The sequence below is a fragment of the Vulpes lagopus genome, chromosome 18, assembly GCF_018345385.1.
Source record: "Vulpes lagopus strain Blue_001 chromosome 18, ASM1834538v1, whole genome shotgun sequence".
Lineage (NCBI taxonomy): Eukaryota > Metazoa > Chordata > Mammalia > Carnivora > Canidae > Vulpes > Vulpes lagopus.
Window position 1 is genome coordinate 17,633,526 of NC_054841.1, and position 25,604 is coordinate 17,659,129.

The 25,604-nt window shown below is 44.1% G+C and overlaps 1 protein-coding gene across 9 annotated transcripts in view; it reads left to right on the forward strand.

Annotated features, from left to right (window-relative positions):
- The window catches only part of PTPRT (protein tyrosine phosphatase receptor type T), a 1,030,023-nt gene that overhangs the window by 848,635 nt on the left and 155,784 nt on the right, over positions 1–25,604 (forward strand). For 7 of the 9 annotated variants that reach the window (XM_041733397.1, XM_041733399.1, XM_041733398.1 and 4 more), the window contains 2 exons: positions 5,930–6,065; positions 18,418–18,447. In XM_041733397.1, the coding sequence (XP_041589331.1) occupies positions 5,930–6,065; positions 18,418–18,447 (166 nt within the window). The remainder of the gene's footprint in view (positions 1–5,929; positions 6,066–18,417; positions 18,448–25,604) is intronic. The other 2 variants (XM_041733401.1, XM_041733404.1) reach the window with 1 other exon arrangement.

The window sequence follows — 25,604 nt, forward strand, 5'->3', positions numbered from 1 at the left end:
TCTGATCTGAAACCCATTGCTTTTGACTGATCTCATAAAATCATAGAATCTCAACCTCAAAAGGGGTATAAGAGGCCAATGTAGTCCTTCTGTATGATGGGAGAACACCAAATTTCCAGTTAGTGTCTTTCATTGTTGATGACATATTCTCCTGCCGTTGTGGGTAACCTGGTGACTTGGAGGTAGACCCCATGGGAGTCCCGTATCTCTAGGGGTGACAAGGAGAATGTCTCTCACCCAGAGCATTGGTATCACTGGAATCAAGGGATGCTGATTTGAGATGGAAAGCAGGATCAATAATCAAATAAGAAAGGTCAGCATCCCATAACAGTGAGGTATTGAGGGCTTGGTTAAGCATCCAAGAAGCCCAGGAGGTGGGAATAGGTGGAGACAAAGTGGGCAAGTGAAAGGAAGGGCCATCTCTGGAACAGGACTTGGGAATCATGACTGCTTTTATGCTCCTCTCAGAATCAAAATGCTGCCTCACAGAGGCCAGGCTTGAGCCTTCACTGGATAGTGCTTTGACATAAAAACCTTTCCTTGTGTTGATCCCTGATCTACCCCTGTCACTCTACCCATTGATGTTAGCTCCAATCTTTAAAATTAAAGGTACCAATCTATTCCATCTTCCACAATGGCCTTTCAACTTGTTGAAGGCAAGAATTGAGGCTCATCTGAATCTTCTATTCTCTGGGCTGAAAAGTCCTGATTCTGACTGCCATTCCTCCAAAGTCAATAATCTCTGAATTTCAATGTATACCTGAATCACAAATAGACATTTTCAAAATGCAGCTGCCAATTCATTAGATCTGGGATGGGGCCTGAGTTTCTGCATTTGTAATAAGCTCCCAGGTGATGCTGATGCTTCTAGTTTTTGGACCACACTTTGAGCGGCAAGGCTCTTTGCCTGTCTTTACCCTGGAGGTCTCTCTCAGAGGATGGAGTCAACAACTGGATAAGCCTCATCAGAGTGGTCTGGCTAGTTCAATTTAGTTAAGCAAAACCAATTACCCTTGGTGGATATCAGGAGTCCTTGGGGGGATATACACTGGGATGGTTGTTTCATAGCATGGGAGGACGCAGTAGAGAAGTAAAACATGGTGACTTGGCCCTGTGTATGGAGAGGAGAAGACTTCACAAGACCAAGAGCTATCCCTTGGGCATCAGGTTCCCATGTGTAATAGTGAGTAGATAGTACACTGAAAGCCAGGTGTGAACTCTGAGCTGGAGCTAGGAGGAGTCTGAATCCTAAGACATAGATTTCATGGCTGGGTGGGGGGGAGCAGCCGTAACTGCTCTGAGAAGACTGGCTTAGCTTTGGGCATGCTCAGAGCTCAAAAGTTGCAGCTGGCTGGGGTATAAGGTTGAGCATCCAGCCTCATGTCAGAGACAGTAGTCTCCTGTTAGCATAGGCTGAGCTCACAAGATTGTTTTTAATGACTACATGACACAGGGGACTCAAGTAGAACCTTGAAGTTTCTCCAGTTGGATAAATTTACCACCTAGTGCCTAGCTGCCAGTTCTGATTTACATGGACTATTCTCAGGCTGGTTCCCAATGGAAGGCAGAAATGAATAGGATATATCCAAGTCCCTCCCCCTTCTCTCATTTAGCAGACTCCCATCCCAGTCCCTACTTAGTAGATAGAAGTTACCCAAGGCCAGAAACAAGGCTTTTTAGGGACTGGAGGCTGGTACTAAGTTTGACTCTCCTGAAAAGGGTGGACTTGGAGCAAAAGAAACACAGATACCATATTGATGAAGGGTTCCCAGTTCAACCTCTGAAAAGTTCCCTTGGATTTCTGGCCAATGAGTCACATGGCCAACCTTCTTCATGGACCCAGTTCGGGCAATTTCCTTTACTGCAACTCTCTCAAGCGCAGTTCATTAGAGTGTTAAGGGGGTAAGCCCGGTACACAGATCCCAGCTCCAGAACTCACTAGTTATATGGCCTTAGGCAAGTCATTTAACTTTTCTGCAAAGTTTTCTAATCTATTTGAAAGGGAAAACAAGACTAGCATCTTGTTTAGTTTTGTGAATAAATGACCTCACATATGAAAAGTATTTGGCACATTACTTAGCACCCAGTAATGGGTCAATCCATTTAAGCTAAATTTTTAAAAAGTCATTGTAATTGGGCATCTGTTTGTTCAGGAGCTCAATTCCTACCTGAGATAGCACATCATATTGTTAGGAGGCCCCATCATAAGGCAACCCATATGTGCTTTCCTGTAAGTCCTATCACAGGGTCTCATCTGCTCCATTGAGGACTTTGATCTAAGCCTCCTGGGCATACTCTGACTCTGAACCAGAAGCAGAGCTAGCCCATACTCTGTCTCTGTCCCTTTCTTCTTCCTCTCAGATGGAGGAACCACAGAGGAATGCTATCTGGCCTTCAGTTCCTGAGCCATTTTCTCTATACCTGTACCACCTTTCAACACTGTTGGTATACTCTCTTTTTGAACAGAGACACAATTCCACAGTGGCTAGAGAAAATGCCCTCGAAAGGGTACTGCAATGGATATTGGGTTGGCCAATATTACAGGGCACATTAATATCCCTGTACCTGGAGTCCAGTTGGGTGAGCCAAGTATGACTCCTTCTCATAGCTTCCCTGTACAGAGTATGTGATTTCACCTCTGATGCCTGTTGGCTAAACTCCTTGAATTTGTCTAAACCACAAGGTTCTGGCCTTTCACATAGCCTCCCTTGATCAAGGATGCTCTGTTGTTCGTTCATGGTCACCACTGAAGATGCTTCATTCTACGGTCATCTTGGAACTTATTTGGGGAAGAGTTTCTAACACTTATGCAAGATCTTCACTTTCCCTTGGGTATGGAGCAGTGTTTGATACGGTTGATTATTCATTCCTTCTTGAAACACTCTTCTCTTGGCTCTAGGGCACTCAGCATTCCTGAGTTGTCTTGTTACCTGTCTGGCCACTCCTGCTATGCTTCCTGTGCAGGCCTATCTTTCTCTACCCACTCATTAAGTGCTGCAGACCCTCTACTCTCTCTCTAAGCTTACTTTTCCTTTCACTTTTTATTTTTTTTCCCTGGGTGGCTCCCTCAACCTCAAGCTTTTTTTACCCTTAGGGTAAAAAACAAAACCTCTCATTGTGGGCCCTAATGACCTGTGTAGATAGGCCCCAGCTGTACTCTCTAGCTTCTCTCTCACCATGCTCACCCTGCTTTCTCACCCTTGTTACACTGTGTTTCTTTAATTTCTTGAATGCACCAGGCTCCTGGCCCCCTTACACAGCCTCAGCCACTGCTATTCCTTCTGTTGCTCCCACAGGCTCCTCTCATGTTCTCTACCTGGTTACAGCCTGGCCTCCCTTGGAGCTTACCCCACTGGCCACATCTTCCCACTCATGATTCATTTCTGTATAATGTGCTTTCCAAGAGCCATGTGCCTCTCTTTTCTCCTCCTTAACAGATTTGAAAAGCTTACTATTATTGATTTTTGGTTCATTAATTTTATCTCCTGAGTCCCACCCACCACACATGGTAGGCTCTTGGAGGGCAGGAACTGTGCCTCTTTCACTCACTACTGTATCACTGAACGCCTCGCATATAGTGAGTCCTTGCAATTATTTACTGAAGGAATGAAGTGTGAATCTCTCTAAGCCAAGCCAGTAACAGTGTTCTTAGGGTAATAGGATCTTCTCCAGGGCTCCTTTGCCTTTGTACCCCAGTCTCTAGAATAGGATCTCAGAGCAGACACTAAATAAAGTTTAGCTATGCCAACGAATGCTCCTGAGCTAATTTCCTTCCTCCAAAACCAAATAAAAAGGCTCTGACACAATTGAAGAAATTGTCATCTTCCAGATGTTCAGCTTCCTTTTATGTTTGATATGCAGTGGACTAGCCATGTCTCAGAAATCGTGGCTCCAATGGGAAATGGGGGCTATGTGAAGGCTCCTCGTAACCAGCTCCCATTCTGGAATATAAGACCAGCCCTGCCGAAGAGGTGGTTTGGCTAACTCCCCCACAAACCCTCTGGGCTGTAGACAAGTTGCTAAGGCAGCCCTGGGATTTGATTAGCTGGTCTTGCCTTTAGCTGATGAAGGGAATTGAATAAAATCCCTTATTTATAAGTCCATCCAGGAGAAGGATCTCTCATCCCACCCATAGACAGCATCGTTTGGCACATGGCACATGGGTGCTTAGTAGCAAATGAATGAATGAAGCAAAGAACTCTACTCCACTCATCTTTATGTCATTCGGTAATCATCTGTTAGCCAACAGGAGGAGAGTGGTCTGTGCGAGACAGTGGCATTAGAGAGATGAAAACTCCCTGTTCTTGAAGACTTGCTATTCCCACTGGGGAGACTGAGCTAAGTAAACTCAGCTTGTCCCAGTTACAAGCAGTTTGGGGAATGTGCTCTGATACAGGAAAACTCTTGACTATCTTCAACAAGAAGGGATGTGTCTTTGTGCTAGATGGCTGTTCTTAAATATCAGTGAGTTTGGGGAGTCAGAATCGTAGCTTATGGGTGTTCACATCCCTTCAGTTCAGCTGAGTTATGTGAACCCATGGCTGAGAAAAGAGAAATTCAATTTGGTTCCATGAGAACAAATGTGTGTGGGCAGGGATGTCATCCCTTCAGCGAAACGTTGAACGATCACAAACATTAAGAGAACACCTATTACAAGCCAGGCTTAGTGCTACCATGAGGAAACAAAGATAAAGGAGGTATAATCTCCCCCCCAGGGAGCTTGCAGACCACTGGAGGAGACAGATGGAGAAACAAATAACTAATAATATCGGTATATTGAAGTGTGTGCATAGTGTTACAGGGAGTTAGAATTTAGTGGAAAGAGAGGAACTGTCCCAGGGGCATAGGAAACCAGAGGAGATACAGTCAGTGATGAAGGATGAGCTGGTGCTGATGACGCAGAAAAGCAGGGATGCGTTAGGGAGAGGATTTTGTGGATTTAAGCTGCCCCACACCAACATGGCCCCATTGAGAATGTGAATGGCAGCAGGAATGAGTTCACTCGGGGTGCTGGTAACCCCTGGGCCATGCTCCAGAAGCATTCATAAAGGTGTCTGGAATGAGAAGTAGCCTCTGATCCCTGGGTGTTGCCTGATTAGGCCGGGGCTTAGGCATTTTTTGGCTACCTGGAATTGAACCAACGAGTTAGTACCAGCAGAGAACGTAGCATCAGCATTGAATTCTGGACATGGAGTTAGTCATATGTGTTTTCTGAACCCCAGGCAGTTCCCTTCAACGCACGGCATTTCTGCCGTTTGTTTCATATAAGGCACAAAACAAAATCTTTACGTTTTTACCTTTAAAAAAATCCAGTGATGTTAACCAGGTTATCTTAACACAAAGCTGCTATTTTCACCATTTGCCAGAATGAATTACGTAGGGTTTGGGATAACTCCATGAACCTAAGAATCGAACTATAGATCCATGGTTTGATCGGAGGGACAAGTCCGTGTGAGGGATAAAACCCTCCACTTGAAGGGTTGATCTCTGGAGGATAAGGATGCCCCAGCCCAGTAGTTGTGCAGCCTTGGGCCACTCACTTCATTTCTCTGCTCCTCAGTTTTCTCATCTGCAAAAAAAAAGGGGGTAGGAGGTATAATAATCCCAACATCACAAGGGACTAGTGCTAAAACAGATGAGATGGAATATTGTGTTTAATATTCTTAGCACAGTGCCTGGCACATAGTCAGCACTCAAGAAATGGAGCCTGGAACGAACTAGGGGTGGTGGAAGGGGAGGTGGGTGGGGGGTGGGGGTGACTGAGGAGGGCACTTGATGGGATGAGCACTAGGTGTTATTCTATATGTTGGCAAATTGAACACCAATAAAAAATAAATTTATAAAAAAATGGAACCTGATGTCATTATAATTGTTGTCTAGTCATGTGTGTGAGCCTTTTCAACATCTTTCCTCTTCTTTCCCTTCAAAGGTGCCTCCACCCAGAATTCTAACACTGTGGAGCCAGAGAAGCAAGTGGACAACACCGTGAAGATGGCTGGTGTGATCGCTGGCCTCCTCATGTTCATCATCATTCTCCTGGGTGTCATGCTCACCATCAAAAGGAGGTGAGTGTCTGGTGCTGCCCTGCAGACTCTGCTGACCCCAGCTGCCCAACACTGCAGTGTGGCCAGGCCCTTGCTCTGCTGATCACTTCTGAGCAGGGACCTTCTTCTACAAGTGTTCAAGTCCTGAAATACTTGAGCCAGCTGCGTGGCTTGTTGTGTTGGCATCTGAAAGGTGTGTGTTTCCTGCTTGACAAGTGGCCCAGAGACACCAGTTTCCTACAGAGCCAGTGATCCCTCCTCTGGTTGGGCCACCTTGGTGTGCCATGGGATTCCATGTGCTGAGTCTTCTCAGAGTTAACTGCTTTGCTGTACCTGGTCATGTCTCATCAGGATTACTGGGGAGCCCCAGAAATATAGATGCAGAAAAGTAATGCTTCACCCTTTTTGCCTTTACTCACCCTGATTTCTCATTGGTCCACCAGCAGCATCCCAAACTGACCCCTGCATGGCAGAGATAAAGCCTCCCGTGGTGTCTGGAATGAGTGTGTTAGTCCCAAGGGAAGGTTCCTTCCTCCTCTACATCCCATAAGACCTTCCCTGCTAGATGGTTGCTACTTGTTATTTCTCAACAAGATGTCCTTTTGGGTCCATTAACACAGTTATCGCCTGTTGCATTGCTCATGAAAGCCAAGGTATAGACCTCCTCTTCATCCCCAAATCCCCAAGATTCACCACACCGACATCTTCTGTTTATCAGACATTCACAAGGCTTGAGGATAACACAAGAGAATTGCAGAGAGGGCAAGGAACCATTCATCTGGGAAAGTTGATGCAAATCAGCTGTCAGTGTCTCAGGATACAAAGTTATTCCTCCAAACAGAGAGTCCCAGGGCCCACCTCTCCTTGACCCCCGGACTGGCATCCTATTTCCATGCCTAAGACCCACCTCCATGTGTTGTCAGTTTCAACATGGCTGTCCCAGCCTTGGTCTCCACCTTCCCATTCCCCTAGTTGGCCAGAGCAAACAAAACATTTTTCTACATTGTGACATTGTGTGCTGCAGCATGCCCTGCCCCCCCAGCTTGAAAATACTTTTACATCATTAAACGAACCAGTTAGCACCTGGGTCTAAAGCTCTGCTTGTTTGGTCCCTCACAGAATTTAGGACAAGCCCAGTAACAAGGACCGGAGACTTGCTTCCCTTTTGTGGGAGGAAAAGCGCTCATGAAATTTGTTTCCTACCATAGCAAAGAAACAGAATGTCCTAAATACATGCTCCAGCTTCTACCTAAGGAGTCTCACATATATAAATGCAAAAAGCTTTTTTTTAAATCCCACTTTCCAGTGTTCAGTGAGTCAGAAATACTGGGGTTCCCACGATACATGCAGTCAGCCTTCTCTTAGCCATTTTGGCACCAGAATAGCCTTGTGTCTTTCATGACTCTGTTCTGAATCAGCCAGTCCTCCCTCCGGCCAGGACATCTGTTGGTAGGACCTTGTCCTTTCTTGATATCCTCTGTCTAACAGGATCACTCCTTTCCTCAGGCTCTCAGTAGAATGACTGGGGAGTTAAGGTTCTTATCCAGCTACTGATTTTCTGGCCTGAGAGGGGGAAGGGAAGGTACAATATTAATAAGGGAACAAGAGCCCCTAAAGCATTAAGGACAGCACTGCATTATCATATCCTCATCATCCATAAGACCACATTGTAGATCTCGTTGATAAATCAGCTGCTATTAGATGAAGTCAAACATGAAGTCTGGTTTCTCTGGGGGCAGTCAGCACGTGCAAGATTTCTGACATGTTTCTTAGAATCACAGCCGCATTAGAGGCAGAGGTGAGTTTGGGATTGTCTACCTGGAAAAAGTAACCAATTTAACAGAATTGCATTCCTCTCTGATAGACCTGAAATGTTCTCATTCTTTGCCACTGATTTGTAAGTCAGATAAGCTCTTCCAATTTTGCTCTTTCTAAAGCCTGGCTTAACCCACGTCACCATCGTCTGTGAGCTTGTGAAGAAATTTCACTTCCTTCTCTATAGCTATTTCTGCAATGTGTGACTTTTCGGGAGGGAGGAATGGGCTCTGTTTCCAGGGTGGGAACGAGTATAAAGTGAGTCCTTCGTGTGGTTTTAACCTCTACTGCATATCTTCATCATCTCTCACCTCTATCAAAACCATCCATCAGACCCAACCAATAGGAGTCACATGATCACCATTTGTACCTCAAGAGACAAATCTGAGATGTTGTGGCTGCAGGGAGGGGTGGGCCAGGGTGGAGGCTGGTCACTGTTTGCATCACGTATCTCTTGGAGAAAAGAAGAGAAAAGGAAAATAAGACCTAGTTGGTAGTAATAATTTACAGATTGGTACAGAGCAAGGAAAGAAAAAGAGAAAAAGAGAACATATAGATCTGCACTCTTTCCAGTAACCTACAGTGTCTTCTGATGGCAAGAGATGCTCCTAAAGGATAGTGAAGCATTTGGTGAGCTCTCATAGCTCCTCTGACTCCAGCCCCATATAGAAGTATGGGGAAAACTTCATTGTTTAATTGAATTGGTCACTAATTTACTGCTGGCCCGAATGCTTTCAGCAGCTACCTAAAAGGAAGAGGTACTAAAGGAAAAGAAACTCTGGAATAATAGGCAGATCATCATAACTCAGGATCCTAGTGTCAGCATCTCTTCAGGGTTCCAGCATGACCTAGAGCTAGTTCCTGGTTGCAGGAACTCTCAGAAGTCACATCACAGAATCCCGATGTACCTCCTCCCCTGATTTGAGCTGGGTCTAACTTCCTCATCTCTATGGATATGGGAGTGGTGGATTTATGTTTTCTCTGCTCCTAAGGGATTCGTCTGCTCAGAAACTTCCCCAAAGCTGCAGCCAGATGTTTCAGTATACCTAAGATGTCCCCAGATTCTCCCTGCAGGGTTCATCATCACTGGCCTTGGGGCTTCCCTGTGACTCTCCAAAGAGTCCTTCTCTTGCTGTTAGGTGTTTTCTTTTGTGATACTGAACTAGAAAGGAACAGAGAATGGGCTAGAGAGGCAGAGGACCAAGGGAAGGACTTAATGAAAGAAGCTAAATCAATTGTTTTGTTGCTTGGTTGCTCTGTAATGGATAGAGGGGATATTGAGAAATGTAAGGTTGCAGAAGGGGATATGAAATGTTGGTGGGTGATTCAAACAGGATTTGCAAAAGATACAAGTTAAAATATTTTTTGTAGTACCTTTGGCTGTTTGGAGAGGGTTTCTTTGAATGCAGGCCAATGCAGAATCAGGGCTACATGGAGATGGAGGATTATTTGTGCATTATAAGAAAGGAACCTGGAGCTCCTGTCTGATACAATTCATAACCAAGATATTGAATATTGGCTGGGTAATGGCTCCATCCTTTATTCCCAGTTCTCTTGATCAAGATCTAGAACATCTGGACCTCAGAATGTTCTAGAATGCATTTCTGTATGCCATTATGTAATAGAACATACCACCTTTTCATGACTACCCTGTTGAGCTCTGAAATAGAGAAAGACTCATTACTATACTCCTGGTCATCTTCCCTGGTCTCCTCCCTCTAGAAGTGCTGGACATCCTTTCTCAAAGGAGTATGCAGCCAAAGGGTTGCTAGGCCACCCCTCTGGGCCCTTGGCTTACTACTATGGGGCTCTTGCTGCCTTCGATGAAAATTAAAATAGAAAGCTCAATCCTTAGTGCCTTAACCTTGATGTTTGAAGGTGTTTATTAACTACTCACATATGGGAAATTCTACGTTTAATATAGGATATATACATACGTGTGCATGCTCTCAAGCTTCACATAGTCCTAATTCATTCCTTGGGGACACACTTCTTGAAGTCCGAGCATGGTCTTCCAAGGCTTAAGACATAGCCATTTACTTTTACGTGGGGAAGTACTGGTGCCAGGTAAAGCAGGATTCTTTGGTAGATTTGTACCCCAAGACTTGTCTGGATCCTACGTTAACCTTTCCATTCCTTTTCTCTTTTCAAATGGAAACTGAACAATTTTTAGGGAGACTTTTTTTTTAATTCATGAGACACAGAGAGAGGCAGAGACATAGGCAGAGAGAGAAGCAGGCTCCCTGCGGGCAGTCTACTGCAGGACTTACTTGATCCTAGGACCACAGGATCACAACCTGAGCCAGAGACAAATGCTCAACCACTGAGCCACCCAGGTGCCCTTGGGGAGACCTTTTTGAAGTCAGGCCCCACACATGGTTCTAGCCACCTCCATCTCCCCTCATCCTTCCCCTGCCCAGCTCTTCCTGGTTCAGCCTCATGCCAACCATGCATTGTCTGTCCAAATAGTAATGTTTCCAAGAGTGAATTTGGAGTGTCTTGAGTTTGAACTATGAGAACCTACTTTGAGAGCAATGTGCGTCTCTTGGTGTACTTTGATTCTCTGTGACTTGGGTCTGCCCCAGTAGCTCCCAGTCTCATGAGTACAGACATCTTTTTGCTGTGGACAGGGAAGCAGAAACACCAGGTCCAAATCTTTATAGTTCCATTTGTTTGCTGTTAGCCTTGGAGAAACAACAAAACTCAGGCTTTACTTTCATGACTATGAGATGTGGCTAATCCTATGGGGTTGTTCTGAAGATCAAGTGAGCTAATGGTTGGGTCAGGCTTCATTTTCTATACCAGCCTAAGAGACCATAATGCATGATATCAACAGGGACATTCATCTCTCACATGGCCATCAAATCTACCAACCCAGCTCCAAACCCACTGCTAATATGCTAAGGGCAGTGCTGCAATCAATACACACATTAACCTAATTTTTACCTAACCTAATTTTCCATTTAAACTGTCCCCATATTGTGATTTTAATACTACAAATAACCATAGAAGGCTTAGGCGTTGATATTCCCCCCATTTTTTTTTTGAGAATTGGAAACCAAAGTTCAAAAAGGTTTGTGAGTTGCCCAAGACCTTGGAGAATCAAAACACAAACGCGGGCTCTGTGACTGTAGAGAGTCAACTGAAGGCTGGTAACTTCTGTCAGTCCATGGAGACTGGTAGAAAATAAGTGAATCCTGGAATAGGAAACAGGTGACCCAGGTCCAGGTATCATTTGCTACTACTCTATGCTATTGTGCACACTGTCGTCCTGAAGCAAATGTCAGACATTTGTCTTCACCTACAAGCCTCCTGCTACTCTATAAGCCTAAGCCCCAAGTTCATCCAAGTAAGACTTCCAAATATTTACTCTTCCTTGAGTCTTTCCACAAGTCCCTGACCCTACTCTGCTGTATGCCCAGGTCTTCATGTGTGAATGCACCCACTAGGTGGTTGTAGTTTTGCTGCCCTCGAAATGGAAATGGCCCAGGAGGGCAGGATCTTCCTCTTTAGTCTTTTCTCACCAGAGCTTCACTGCTTGTATCATCTGCCTCTGGACATCTGCCTTGAAAATCCCTTGAGGTTTTCATGGTCATAGCCCCAATCATCACCTGCCCACCAACCTGCTCATGATCCTATGTCCCCATCTTAGTGACAGGTACTACCTCTCATTCCACCAGCCAAACTGATGGGGTTGTATCACCCTGATTCTTCTGAACCTGCACCTTTACCTTCCCTTGGTCACATCCTTCCCTCACTCCCTCCGCCACTCCTTCCATGGTACAGGCTGCTATAGCTCTATCGCATGAGTCTCCTCCCCAGCCCCAACCCTCCTGCCCACCCTCTGCAGTGCAGCCAGAGTGATATTTCATAAATGAAACTTGTCCAGACATAATAAGATCTTTTGATGGCTTCTCCTCCCTCTATCAACAGTTTATGGGGGTAGAGATGAGAGAAGAAGCATATGGTTTTGGTCATCTGGAGAATTTTGTCAAGCTACCCTGTCTCCCTGCTCACAGTCATTTTGGCAGATTTCCTGAGGTCTTACTCCACTCCTATACCTTCGCTTATGAAGTCTTTTCCTCATTCAATGCCTGTGGTCCTTAGTTCCATGTGACCAGATTCTACCCCTGTTTATAGCCTAATTCAAAATCCACCTTCTCCAGTAAACCTTTCCTGACCTCCAATCGAGGCACAATCTCTTCACCATCTGGATCCCCTCTATGAAGATCTGTGCTATATCCTGTTATATTTGTCATTTGTATTCATATCTTATCTTCTGCACTAGACTATCAGCTGCCCATTCTGATTCATTCTTATCACAAATGTGCCATGCGGATACTGGGGATTCCCTAAAAACATGTTGAACGGAGGAGCCCAGTAAAATTAGAACAGATGGGGCCCACGATTAACACTCCATCTCTTGGGCAGGGAAACTTCCCTCAGAACACAGACCCAAATGCCAACAGGGAGCATCAAGAGTAAACCCAATCCTGTGGGGAGGGTGTAAGGCTAGAAAGGCAGCATAGGACAGATATAGCATGGTCTGAGCCTTCAGGGAACATACTGTCTTTCCAGGGGGAAAAAGTGAGACAATAGGAAGAGAAGTTCTGGGTCAGCCAAAGAGGCAATGCCACTCTGAGATTATAGTATATGCTACAGATCACAAAACTGAAATGTGGAATTTAAGGAAATTGCCCCAAAACACATAGCCAATAAGTGGCAGAGCTGGGTCTGAAATTTTGCCAATCTGATAATGGATGCTACACTTTTAAACACCATCTCGCCTGAATGAAATATAAAACAGGACTTGCTGAGATGCTGAATTGTATGACAGAATTTTCAGTGGTTCGTTGAGGTGGAAAAGCAGCCCAGATTAAGTGTGTCATGCTGGCTATTTTGGCCACTCCATTCTAAAGGGCTCCTTGCTCCACACGCTGAAAAGTGAATCCTGTTTGTGCTCACTCGGGTAGCCACTCAAACTACAACCTGGGAAGACCTCCTCAGTATGCTTACATTTAATCCTTTACTGACTCACCTTTCACATTCAATTCTCCTTCCCCATAGCCATTATGAGATGGGCCCGCAACACCTCTTGTTTAGACTCCTGCAGTAGCATTCATGACCCCAATCCCTCTTTCCCTCCAAGTTTCTTCTCACACTCCTGACAGAATCATTCATCTAGAAAAAGTATTTGGCCACTGGGTTCACCCTATGACTTGTGGTACTGAGACTAAGTCCTTCAGCTCTTTGGGAACTAGGCTCTGCCAATATTTTGACATTCTCACCTTGCTAACTGACCTCTCATTCCATAGAGAGTTCCATCTTTTTTTAAAAAAAGATTTTATTTCTTTATTCGAGAGAGAGAGAGAGAAAGAGAGGCAGAGAGACACAGGCAGAGGGAGAAGTAGGCTCTATGCAGGGAGCCTGACATGGGACTTGATCCCGGGTCTCATGATCAGGCCCTGGGCTTAAGGCAGCGCTAAACCATGAGCCACGCAGGCTGCCCTGGAGAGTTCCATCTGCCTGGAAGTACCCCCTCCTCCTCCATCCATCTAGATGCTCCTTGACTTTACAACTCAAGCATCGTAGACTCTAGGCCACCTTATCTGTCCCGCTCCCCACTCTTATCCCTGGATATGGTCCTACTGCTCCCTGTGTTGCTGCTTCATGCCACTTATCACTCCAGAAGACAGTATAGCATAGTGGTTATTCATGCAGGCTTCTAGAGTCCTACTGCTTGCATTCTTATTCCTGCCATGCCACTTACCAACTATATCAATTTGAGTAAGTTATCTAACGTCCCTGAGCTTCACTTTCCTCATCCATAAAACAGGGATAATAATTCTGCATAGTGAGGATTAAGTAAAATAGTCTACATGGTGTGCTAACACAGTACCTGGCACATAAGTGACCTCCTGCTAAGTGGTAGCTCTTATTACTATCTGTTTTACAAGTTTCTTATCTGGCTCTCCCATCAGACTTGGGTTGGATCAAGATCTTATTTGTCTTTCTATCTCTGGAACTCAGCGGGGACAGGCATATGGTAAGCCTTTGAGAAGTGTTCATTGAATTGATGATGGAAAGATGGATGAGTGGATAATGAATGGATTGTTGGATGAAAGGGTATTTGAGTGGATGGATGAGTAGATGAGTGGGTGGGTTTATAGGATAGATGGATAACTGTGTGGATAAATTGCTAAGTGGGTAGGTGGATGGATGGTTAGATGGATGGAGGGATGGATGGTTGGATGCATGCATGCACAGATGGACGCTTGGGTGGATAGAAGGGTGGATGAGTGGGTTTATGAGTTAGATGGATGGGTAGATGGTCAAATGGATAGATCAATGGGTAGATGGTCAAATGGATCTTAAGTAGATCACTTAGTCCTGTTTAAGTAGTATGGAACAAAGGAAAGCTGTGCCTCAAGTCAGCCTTGTCCGCCAGCTGAGAAGATTCTGCAATATGTGATTTATTAAGTTTGGAGTTTTTTGGTTTTTTTCTAAGCACAGCTGTCTTCCTGCTCAAGATTTTTGGTCTCAGGCAATCTGTTACTTGCAATATCACTGTATCCTTGTAAATTTAGACCTTCGGTAAATCTTCTTTAAGCCTGAGAGAAAACACACGTGTATACTGTGTTTTGGCCACACAGTAAAGAACTGTAATCCTTGCCCTGGAAGACTTTGCAATATAATTGGGAAAATATACTCAATTAATAGAGGCTTGTCAGTTGTTGTTCTTCTGGAGTTGCCTGGAAGCTGGGTCAGAATGACACTGGCTTTTGGTGACAACCAGGATAATTCAGAAAAACTACTTGGAAGAGGTGGTTTGAAGATAAGGAAGCATATTGTTATGAGTAGGTGGCCCAGGCAAAGGTGAATCCTGATGGTTGAAAGCAGAAAAGCCAGAAGGTCTAAAATACTGAGTGCAGCCTGGGCCCCAAGAGCACAGCCTGGGGCTATTGATGGCAAGGACATGTGGCTCAGGGTGGAGGCCTTGCACATGGTCCAAAACTATGCAAGGCAATAGACCTAGTAGGAGTGACCCCTTAGAGCCTCAGATTCCTCAACCAAAAGTGATAACAGTAATACCTGTGCCATGGAGTTGTAGGGAGGATTAAGAGATTTAAGGCATGTGTCATCTCAATGCCAGTCCCACTGTGTTTCTCTCATGTATCTATTTTCTTCCTTCTTCATAGGGAGCACAGGCTAGTGGTCTACAACATGAGCCTTAGATCCATGTTGCTGTCAAATCCAGTTACTAGCTGCATGACCTTAGACAAATTACATAACCTTCTTTGCAACAGTTTCCTCCTCTGAAAAGTGGGGATGATAATAATTAATACACATCTGTCAGGGCAGTTGTGAGGAATACTTGAGTTAATATATGAGAGCCTAGGACAATACATGACAGTAAGTGCTCCATAAGTCCTTTTTTTCTTCTTCTTATTTTAGTACTATTTTTAACATTCCTAAAGAGGTAAACACTTTGATCCTGGTCACCAGAGTGAGAAGCAGCAAGCCTTGTATCTGTAGATGAGGCAGGGACATAAACTCCCCTTTATTGAGTTAGATGGATGGGTAGATGGTCAAATGGATAGATCAATGGGTAGATGGTCAAATGGATCTTAAGTAGATCACTTAGTCCTGTTTAAATAGTATGGAACAAAGGAAAGATGTGCCTCAAGTCAGCCTTGTCAGCCAGCTGAGAAGATTCTGCAATATGTGATTTATTATGTTTGGAGTTTTTTGTTTTTTTCTAAGCAAAGCTGTCTTCCTGCTCAAGATTTTTGAGTACTACTAATGTCAGATGTTTAGATTAGTAGATTAGAGCCTCAAATTTCTCCCTAATAGATTAGATTTATATGATTTACTTAAAATACTTTATATATTCTATGTCATATATAATTTGCATGATTTAGATTAACCTAATGTTAATGGCCACAGTGACTCTTGGGAATATTATTGCCTCCAACCTTGACGTGGAGAGACTGAGACTCAGAGATACTCAGTGACTTACCCAAAGCCATGCAGTTAGCAAGCAGTGGTGCTAGGATGCTAAGACATTATATTTCCACTCCTCAAAGCTATTGAGGCTGGCAGTCATCCATGCCATTCACCTTGGTACATGGATCAGGAAACAGGTCCAGAGGAAGGAACTAACTTGTCCAAGATGTCACAGTGAGCAACTGAAAGCTGGGATCAGAACCCTGCCCTCTTGAATCTCAGCCCACTGTTCTTGACAATATGGAGAACATAGGTATCTTTAAGTCTTCATAAAATGGAACCCAGCTTTCTTCCCCCAAGGAATCCCACTTCTAGGCACTGGGCCACAGAACCAGCCATGAAGGAGAACTGTCTCCTTACAGCGTGAATCTTTATGGTTGGTGAAGGGGATTTGGTGAACTGCATGGGCTTTTCCAACTCCCACCCATCAAAGCATGGCATTCCTCACCCCTTTTATCATCCAGGGTCACTGTTCCTTTGACCCAAGATGTTGAACAGTTTTATGAGTGACCAGATTTTGCTGCATTGTGGCTCATTTTCCCCATCTCATCTTCCCAAGGAGTCATGGGGCTTCCTTCCTGCCATGACTTCTTAGCTCTCAGCATTACCTTCTTCTGGAGCTAGAGTTGGGCTTTTCTGATGAATAAGAGAAAGCCTAGGCGTGGCCCTGCCTAGGGGACTTTGGCTGCTTCGTACTTGAAAGGGAGAAATTTGAGGCTCTAAAGACATGTTCCCACACTGCAGATATAAAGACTGCATCTTCCTGAGAGCCAAGCAAACTGGGATAACAGTTGCAAATAACCAAACAACTCAAGAGGCAAGAGAACTATTCTTGCCTATTCAGATAGATATTTGGGTACCTTAATTATCAGCAATTTTTTCTCAATCCACAAATGTATCAGTTATTGTCAGTGTGACTAAGTCTGTAAGATAAAAGCATTCCTATTTATTTCCCTATAAAATACAAAAAAAAGTTATAACAAAAGGAATGTTGTGGACTTATTTGAGTTTTTTATTGTTCAGAAGCCAAGAGCTAGACAGTACATTGTGGGAAGAGAATTCAGGTAGTGATTTTTCAAGCTTTCTTTTGGAGAATGGGATTCTTAGTCATGTGAAATTTCAAATTATAAAATATAAAAAAATGGAAGGAGTGCCTGGGTGGCTCAGTGGTTGAGCATCTTCCTTTGGCTCAGATCATGATCCCAGAGTCCTGGGATTGAGTTCAGCATTAGGCTCCTGCAGGGAGAATGCCTCTCCCTCTGTCTATGTCTCTGCCTTTCTCTGTGTGTCTCTCATGAACAAATAAATCTTTTTTTTTTAAATGAAGAAATGCTGTCTTTTGTGGATGGTGGGTGACCAGCAGTCCTACCTACTCAGTTTCCCACCCTCCCACTTCAGTGAGGCTACCTTGCAGAACCCTCAGGATCTTACAAGCACAGTTTGAAAACTAATGATCTAGTTCAACTCATATGAGGATCAGAAAGGAAATAAAGGCAGAGAGAATTTATTCAAGTTGTAGTCTGTTCAAATTGAAGGTCAGAATTCCTTTCTCTTAGTGCAGTTCTCTTTAATGATGAAGTTTGAATTTTTTTCTGATTACTTATATATAACAAATATGAAATTTGGTGACTTATTTTTCTTATTTATCTGTGCTTTGGTCAGGGCTTGAAGGGAATGACTTGTTTTGTTCCATGATACCAAGGATCCCCATTGACATAATCCAACTGGCAGAGGCTGACTGGATGTCTCTTTATGCAGGATTTGTCTCTCTCCACTTGGTCTTTTCAGGATGGCAACTTCAGGATACTTGGACTTCTTTCATAAACAGTTAGGGTTCCAACTGAGAGTTCTGAAAACCCAGCAAGAGCTACACATCTTCTTTCTGACATATCCTAGAAAGTCTCAGAATGTTGTTCCTACCACATCCTGCTGGTCACATAGGATCAGTCCTGGTTCAGTGTGGGAAGGCACTACATATACACATGTGTACTGGGAAGTGTGGGTCATAGGGGAGCCATCTTGATTGCTTAGCTACCAATTACCTTACTTTTGGTATGGCCTTACTAAATAGGTTCTGATGTGTTTTGACCTGAAACAGAGAACACAGAAGTCATTATGGTTTTCCTTAGGTCATAAGAGCAATATCATGAAGAGTGGTTGAATAGTTCTAGAAGTCCACAAAAGTCTGACGCAGGACCAAAAAAAGGCATAAGGAACCTAGCTTTAGTTGACTGTAAAAAAAAAAACAAAAAAACAAAAAAACTTTCAAACAGCTAAACCAGCCAACATTAGACATGGCTTTCTCTGCATGAGTAGTGAATTTCTCCATCATAAGAGAGGTCTCTCTCACTCCTTCTACCACTGGAAGTATCTGATTCTCAGCAAAGATAATTAGTAGAGAAACTTGCATCTCCTTGAGCTTTGGGATGCTGAAATACTATGTGCATTTCTAAGAATCAAGATTTCATATAAATCTAATTCTTGTTTGTTTGTCTTTTCTTTTTCCCCCTTTTTGGACATTTCCTTCATCTGACTGCCCATCAATATATAGAAGAAATGCTTATTCCTACTCCTATTACTTGTAAGTATCGACCCGGGGAAACTTTGCTTCGTGCCCTGTGAGGGAACCTGTAGCATGCATTTCCTGCACCAACCAAGTGTCTGTTGGTTTCTCATACTCACTTCTGTCTAAGTCATCTGTAGCCCCAAAGTTTTTATTTCACATAGATGTTTTCCATTTGAAAATGTACTACCATTGTTTAAGTCTGTTATGTTTCTGCCATCTTGGATTCCTCCCCCCTACTTTTGGAGATGTGAAGGGCTATTTCTCCTTTGGCAGTGTAATTTTCTTATTAGAAATCCCCAGATTTCAGTAAGAGGTCAGCTTAATCCCCCTGCAGGACTTGCAAATATAAAACAGAATCACCATTCTCAGCAACATCAGAGCCCATTGGTATCTACTTGGGAAATGTGTAGCCTCGAGGGATTAGAAAGAAATTCATTGGTTGTTTCCACTGTTTCAGTAAGTCTACAGGGAACCATGACTTTACCTAGAACCAGCTTAACAGGTAAAAGAAACATCCAAGGTCTTTGCTTTGCACTGGAATGATCACAGTGTGGAGTTTGGCATTAGTTATCTCATGCTGTCAATGCATTTTGTTGGTAGTTATAGCTGGCCTGTTGCCTGTTAATTTTTTTGCACTTTCTAAATAAAGGGGATGATTTTTCTCATAATTAAACCAGAAATTTTGAAAACACAAAGGTAAAGGGGATAAAACTCCATAAACAGATCTTTGGTAATGAAAAGTTAAGAAAACCACTGAAGTAGCTCCATATCCATAATATGCATTCCCCATGTTTGAAAATTGATGTCCAGAGAAGTATGTGAAATCACACATCCAATGGGATTAAAACCCAGGACATCTGGCTTCTGGTAAAAGTGTATTGTCCATCATTCCATGTCTTGCTTCACCCTTGGCACACCAAGCCTTATGAGGGAAGCCATGTCTGCTAGTGACATCTGCTGAAGCCTTCACTGGTGAGGATGGACCAGCAAAAGGCTATCCCACTCCCTCTGCTCAGTGTTTGGGTCCTACTCAATAGGCCATGCAATAAGCAGATAAGATTCTGGTACTACTGCTGTTATATTATATAGGAACCAATGGACTCCCACCACCAACACTGAAAAGTACCAGAGAACTTGCTTCATTTGTTCATTCATCCATTCATTTGAGGAACATGCATTGAACATGGTCATTATGTTCCAGACACTATGGATAGAGAGATGGCCAGGACTTTGAGCCCCACCCTTCTAGTGTTCAAGCTCCTTTGGGAACTAGCATAAAACCAAATACTTGAAAATGTCAGCTGAGGGTGCCTATGTATACTGTGGCATAGGAGAATTTACTTGGGTGACTAGCTTTTTTTTTAATTTTTATTTATTTATGATAGTCACAGAGAGAGAGAGAAAGAGGCAGAGACATAGGCAGAGGGAGAAGCAGGCTCCATGCACCGGGAGCCTGATGTGGGATTCGATCCCGGGTCTCCAGGATCGCGCCCTGGGCCAAAGGCAAGCGCCAAACCACTGCGCCACCCAGGGATCCCGGGTGACTAGTTTTTAATGGGGCAGGGGATAGTTATCAGTGTTTATAGAGATGGATTTACCCACTGCTGAAGAAATAAGAATTCTAAGCAGAGGGAACAGCATCTGCAAAGGCATAGAGGTTACAACAATATGGGGTTTTGTTGCTGTGGTAGAAGGAGAATGAGTTTTAGGAGTCGTGAAGCTCTGGGTGTAAGTCACATGTTTGTCACTCATAAGCTATGAAGCCTTTAGAAAATCTTCTGAACTCCTTGAGCCTTATTTCTCTTAACCCCAAAATAGGGGTAATAGTGCCTAACTCAGGGAATGAGGGATTTTGTAAAGTGCCTGGCACAAAGTTGGCACTCAATGGTTACTTTTCTCTCTTTCCCCCTTCAGGAAACCATAAGAAGTCAGAACAGTAGTGTTGGCCCCTAGAAGCATCTCTGGTCTTCCAGAGGTTCTTCTGGCATCATAGTTCCACAAAGGTCTGGGCATGCAATGATCCATTACAGCCTCTGGGCACCTTGCCTCCTGCATCAGTTAGCCAGTGTGCTTATTAGCACTATCTTTGGATGCCCACTGTGCTGAGTACTGTGGTGGAATCAAAGATGAAGAATGTGATGAAAGTGTAGGAGACAGACACTCAAGTGCTTGTAGTTCAAGGTGATAAACCGAGGTCTTTGTGTTGTGCAAACTTAAGAGTTCTAAGTCACAGATCTTAGAGTGTGAAAGTGATGCCAGCTCGGAAACTGACCATGGTGAATGATTCAGAGGAGAAGAACTGGCATAGCAGATAGAGAGGTAGAAGGAGAACCTTAAGAACCAAGAGGAGAAGCCATTGCAGAAGGCAGACTTGACAGTGGAGGTGCTGCAGAGAGATGGGAGTGGAGAGCATGGGCACCAGCCTGCCATCTAACCATCAGAAGTCATTTGTGCAGGTCTTGGAGTGGGTTGAGGGGAGGAAGGTAGCCTAGGGCCTGTGAGGAGGAGGATACTTCTCTTTAACCCCTGGGCCCTAGAACAGAGGAGAGCATGAGAGTGGCTCCTTGAAGGATCCAAAAGTCCTGGGCACTTGTATAGTAAAGGAAGGAAGAAGCCAGAAGATGCTGGTGGCTGTGGAAGGGAAAGTCCAGGGGCAGAGTGTTTGGGGATAGGGAGCAGCCCTGGGGGGAAGGCTCGACAGGTTCTGTGAGACCATTGCATGGTTCTACAAGAGGCAAGATGCATGCAGATGGGAGAAAAGGAAACAGAAGGGAAATGCTGACCTCCATCATTTCCAGATTCCCCCGAGTCTTAGGTATTAACTCTGAGTGTGTGCCTTCAACCCCCTCTCCTCCAAGGGTAGTCCATAGACCAGCAGCATTGGCCATTACCTGGAGCTTGCTAGAACCACAGCACAAGGGTCCCCAGTTGCACCTTTTGAATCAGAACCTGCATTGTAGATGCAATGTAGTCAAGAACCATAGGTGACTCGCGGGCACATGAAACTTTGAGACTTTCCAGACTTTCTGACTTAGCCAGAGTCTCAGTTGTCTTGTCTATAAAAAGGAAAAGCAATACCCTCCCCCAGGGGTTGGGGAGCCACCTGGTTCCTCTCTAAGCCCTAGAATCTTCTATGAAAGAGAAATCCTCCAACACACTTTTGCTGAATAATTATTTCAGTGAAATCCACATTTATCCATTCAACAGGTATATGTGGGGTTCCCACTTATGTGCCAGGCACTGGGTCCTAACTGGCGTATAAGAGCACAACAAATGAAACTCCCTGCCCACGTGAAGCTTTTTAGTAGAGGAGACTGAGGATAAACAACATGATAAGAAAGGTAGCATAAATGTTAGGGAATGGTCAAGAGAACTGAGGGAAAAAAAGATAAACCAGGAAAGAGGATCTAAAGTGTGAGTAGAGACTTTCCTTCTCTACTTTTTAAAAGGATATTAGGAGTTGGCATGTGTTCACGGGTTAATTTATCTCAAGGTGAATTTATTTTTCCCCAAAACAAAGAGGCCCTCAAGGGCTCTCCTCCTACTGAAAGATCCTATGCACAAAATCAGCAGTCCACAAATTTTTTTCCATAAGGAGTTAGTAGTAAATATTTTTGGCTTTGTGGGCATATGGTCTCTGTTGCATCTACTCTGCTGTTGTAACAGGAAAGCAGCCATAGATGATGTGCAAGTGAATGAGTATGGATGTATTTCAATTAAAAAAATATTTTAAAAAATCAAATAGCGGGCTAGATTTGTCCTGAGGGCCACAGTTGGCCAATCCCCACCCTAGGCTTTGAGACAGGAGGAAGATGGAGTTCAAGAGCCATCCTGTTTTATGAGCTCGTTCAGTGTGCTGCACCATATGTTTGCTGTTGCAGACACAAAGGTGAATGAGGCACACCCGAACCAGTTGAGAAGTGGGCAGAAGTTGACGGGAGTTACCGGTTGGTAGCTATTACAGGCCAGGCTCATCTCATGCTTGCAGAAAGCCCTGCAAGATACATGTGGCTGTGTTGAGTCTATGTAGACATTGAGACTGAGGTGTGAGGGCTTGTCTAGCTCCCATAGGCAGGATGTTGCAGGGTGACGGTTTGAATCCACGACCATGTGGCCCCAAGCCCTGTCCATCTGTCTCACTAAACCCTGTTCTTCAGAGGATGGAAGGGCTCTCACCTCGATCATGTGCTGGGACAAGCCCTTGGCCAGGCTTCAAGAGAGCCAGGATCCAAAGGCATATCTGCCTGTCTACAGAAACTCAGTTCCATGCATGGACATCAGGGCCTTGCTAGGGACAGGAAGTGGTAGCTATCCCTGACTGGCCAGGAGGCCCTTGAGGCAGTTCTGTATTTGCTATCTTGCAGATTTGCTGCCCGGTGAGAGCTGAGAGCACCAGGCTGCCAGGTCAAAGGTAGCCTGAAGAGTGCCCCAAAGAGTGCTAATGACCAGGATACACAGAGCTATAGATCAAAGGAACTGAGACCTAGAGACAGAGGAGAGTCTAGAATGGGGCCCTTCTCTGTCTAGCACATACAAACAAACAAAAAATAGGAAAATAATGTGGGCGTTGGTGTCAGACCTAGATCACAGTTCTATTGTTACTTCTACCAGACTGCCCAGACCTTGAACAATCAGGGAACCACTCTGAGCCTCAGTTTCTTCATCTGCCTTGTGGTGATAACAACAGTGACGCCCCAGAGTTTTTGCAAGGAGTGGTAAGAGACAATGGAGGTCGTTTATAAATAGCATCTATGATTCCTCACATTCTGAGCTGACAGAAATGCTTCTCTAGAGTGCCCTTTTGTCTTTCTATAGCAAAGAAACACCCCCACAACTTCAGTGCCTGCTTTTTAAAAGGATATTACGAGTTGGCATGTGTTCACGGGTTAATTTATCTCAAGGTGTGTGATGGGCACAGTAATTGTTTCAAACAGAGACATTTTAGTATAGTAGTGCTTGAAAAGGCACTAAGATGTTTATTTACCAAGTGTTCAGGCAGAGAGAGAGAGAGAGAGCACACTTAACAGTCTCACTTAGCATTGGATAAATGTGATACAAGTATCCTGGAGGCGGAAAATGATGACCTGGGCTGGGTCCTGTCTGCAGACACTCAGGAACTCTTAGGTTTTTCCCATATCCTTTTTATCTCTCCCCATTGCAGCATGTTTGGATCCTACATCTACCCTTCAAGGTCCAGATATGACAGTGCCTCCTACAGGAAGTCTTCCCTGATTCTCTCCACCTGCAGGAATAGGCCTTTTCTCCAAACTCTCACTGTAGTTATTTGTTATCATGGGCAGGAGCAAATGTGTCTTAGGGATGTTTCTTGTTCATTGAGGTTTCCCCCCATGGTGCCTCTAAGAGGCATATTGAACCCTAGTAAGTGTATGTGGAATGAATGAGAAGAACAAGATGATGTTAAAAGACATAACAGCTAAAGTCAACAGGGAGATGATCTACTCTTAAAAAGAAAAAACAAATGGCAACAAATTTCAGATCCCCCCAGCCCTGTACCTTCCTTGCCACTGTATCTTTAAGGCAACCTTTGGTCCTGTTTGGTGTCTGAATCCCAGTGTCCTGATATAAATGGAGCCTGAAAATGCATACCTCCCAGAGATCTTGCAAGGGTTGGAGGAGATAATGCTCGGGAAATGCCTAGCACCTGGTAGATCCTCAACCAAAGTAAGAAACTACCTCCTTTTGTCAGTGCATACACCTTTCCACATCTTGGGCTTTTGTAAATCAAATACCGTCGCCTCGATACACATAAAGAGGAATTTAGAATGATTATATCAAGAGATACTCAAAAAGCATTTTATGTAATTCATCAGTCACTTCAAATAAAAAATGAAGAAAAGATAGGAATCGAAGGGAACCATTTAGAGATGATAAGTATCAATTACCAAAAGCTGACAGCAAACATGTTGACAAGAGGAAATGGAAGGTATTGCCATGAGGGCAAGGCAGAGACAGCTACCATGCTGCCGCTGCTCAGCCAAGGGGCGGAGCCGCTCTGGGGTGGGGCCCGTGGTGAGAATTATGATTCCTGGGCCCCACCCCAGAGCGGCTCAGTCCCTCTGAAGATGCGACCTGGGAATCAGAATGTGAGCACACACCTCAGATTATTATTCTACGCACCAACTTTGAGAACAGTTTCTCTCCTGACATCCTCACATCACCTGTGTATCACTGTCCCTTTCTCAGTATCGTTACCTTTGTGCTTTGCCCTCTTCCCAGGATGCCTAGCCACCTTCTGTGCCTGCAAAATTCCAGACTCTTTAAAGGGGATGTAGTATCCATAGTACCAGGCTCTCATCTTTGTCGTTGCATTCAGCTGTCATTCATTCGCCCCCTGACTCACTCATTCATGAACCATTCTCACATTATACTGCCCGTGGTGTATTTGCACGTCTGTCTCCTTGTTGACAAGGACTATGTATTACTCATCTTTCATTTCCCGATGACTAACTTGGAGCCCAGAACAAATCAGACATCATAAGACTGTGTTGATTACAGGAATGAGTACACACAGGTGGGTGTATGTGTGACGTTGATACCCTCATTTTGTTTTATCTCCCGTTGAATGATACTATTCCATTTTCCAGAAGTTAGGATCCATTTTCATTTATTTTGGCATATGGTGATGGGACAGGTGGGGGGAGGGGAACTTTTGGATCAGACCTACCTTGTAACTGTATATTGATTTTAGGTTTATAAATGTTGTGCTTGTGTGTCACAATTATAAATGCATAAAATTAATGAATGCTGTTACAACAAGATAGATATAAATGCACTGGGCTAGATCATGTGCACAGATAGATTTGGATAGGGATTCCGACTGAATGGATGCTTTATTGTTTACTCTATTGAATTAGAGTCTAAACACATCAGTCATGAATACCAAACAGAGCAAATCTATAAGTCAGAGGCTCTGTCACCTTAATCAGGGAAAATACAAATGAGCATTTCCCTTCCAAAGAAGATGGAAGACGTTTATACTGGAGTTTTAAGTTTATACTTTAAGTTTTAAAACCAATTAGGTATTAGTGATGCCTTGAGGCTTAGAAAGGTCTGCCTGGGATTCTAAATGCTTCTATTCTGTAAATGTACTTGAACTTGTAAAGATGGTAAGAGAGAACGTGGGGGGTTCTCTGTTGACAGAGAAAGGTGAC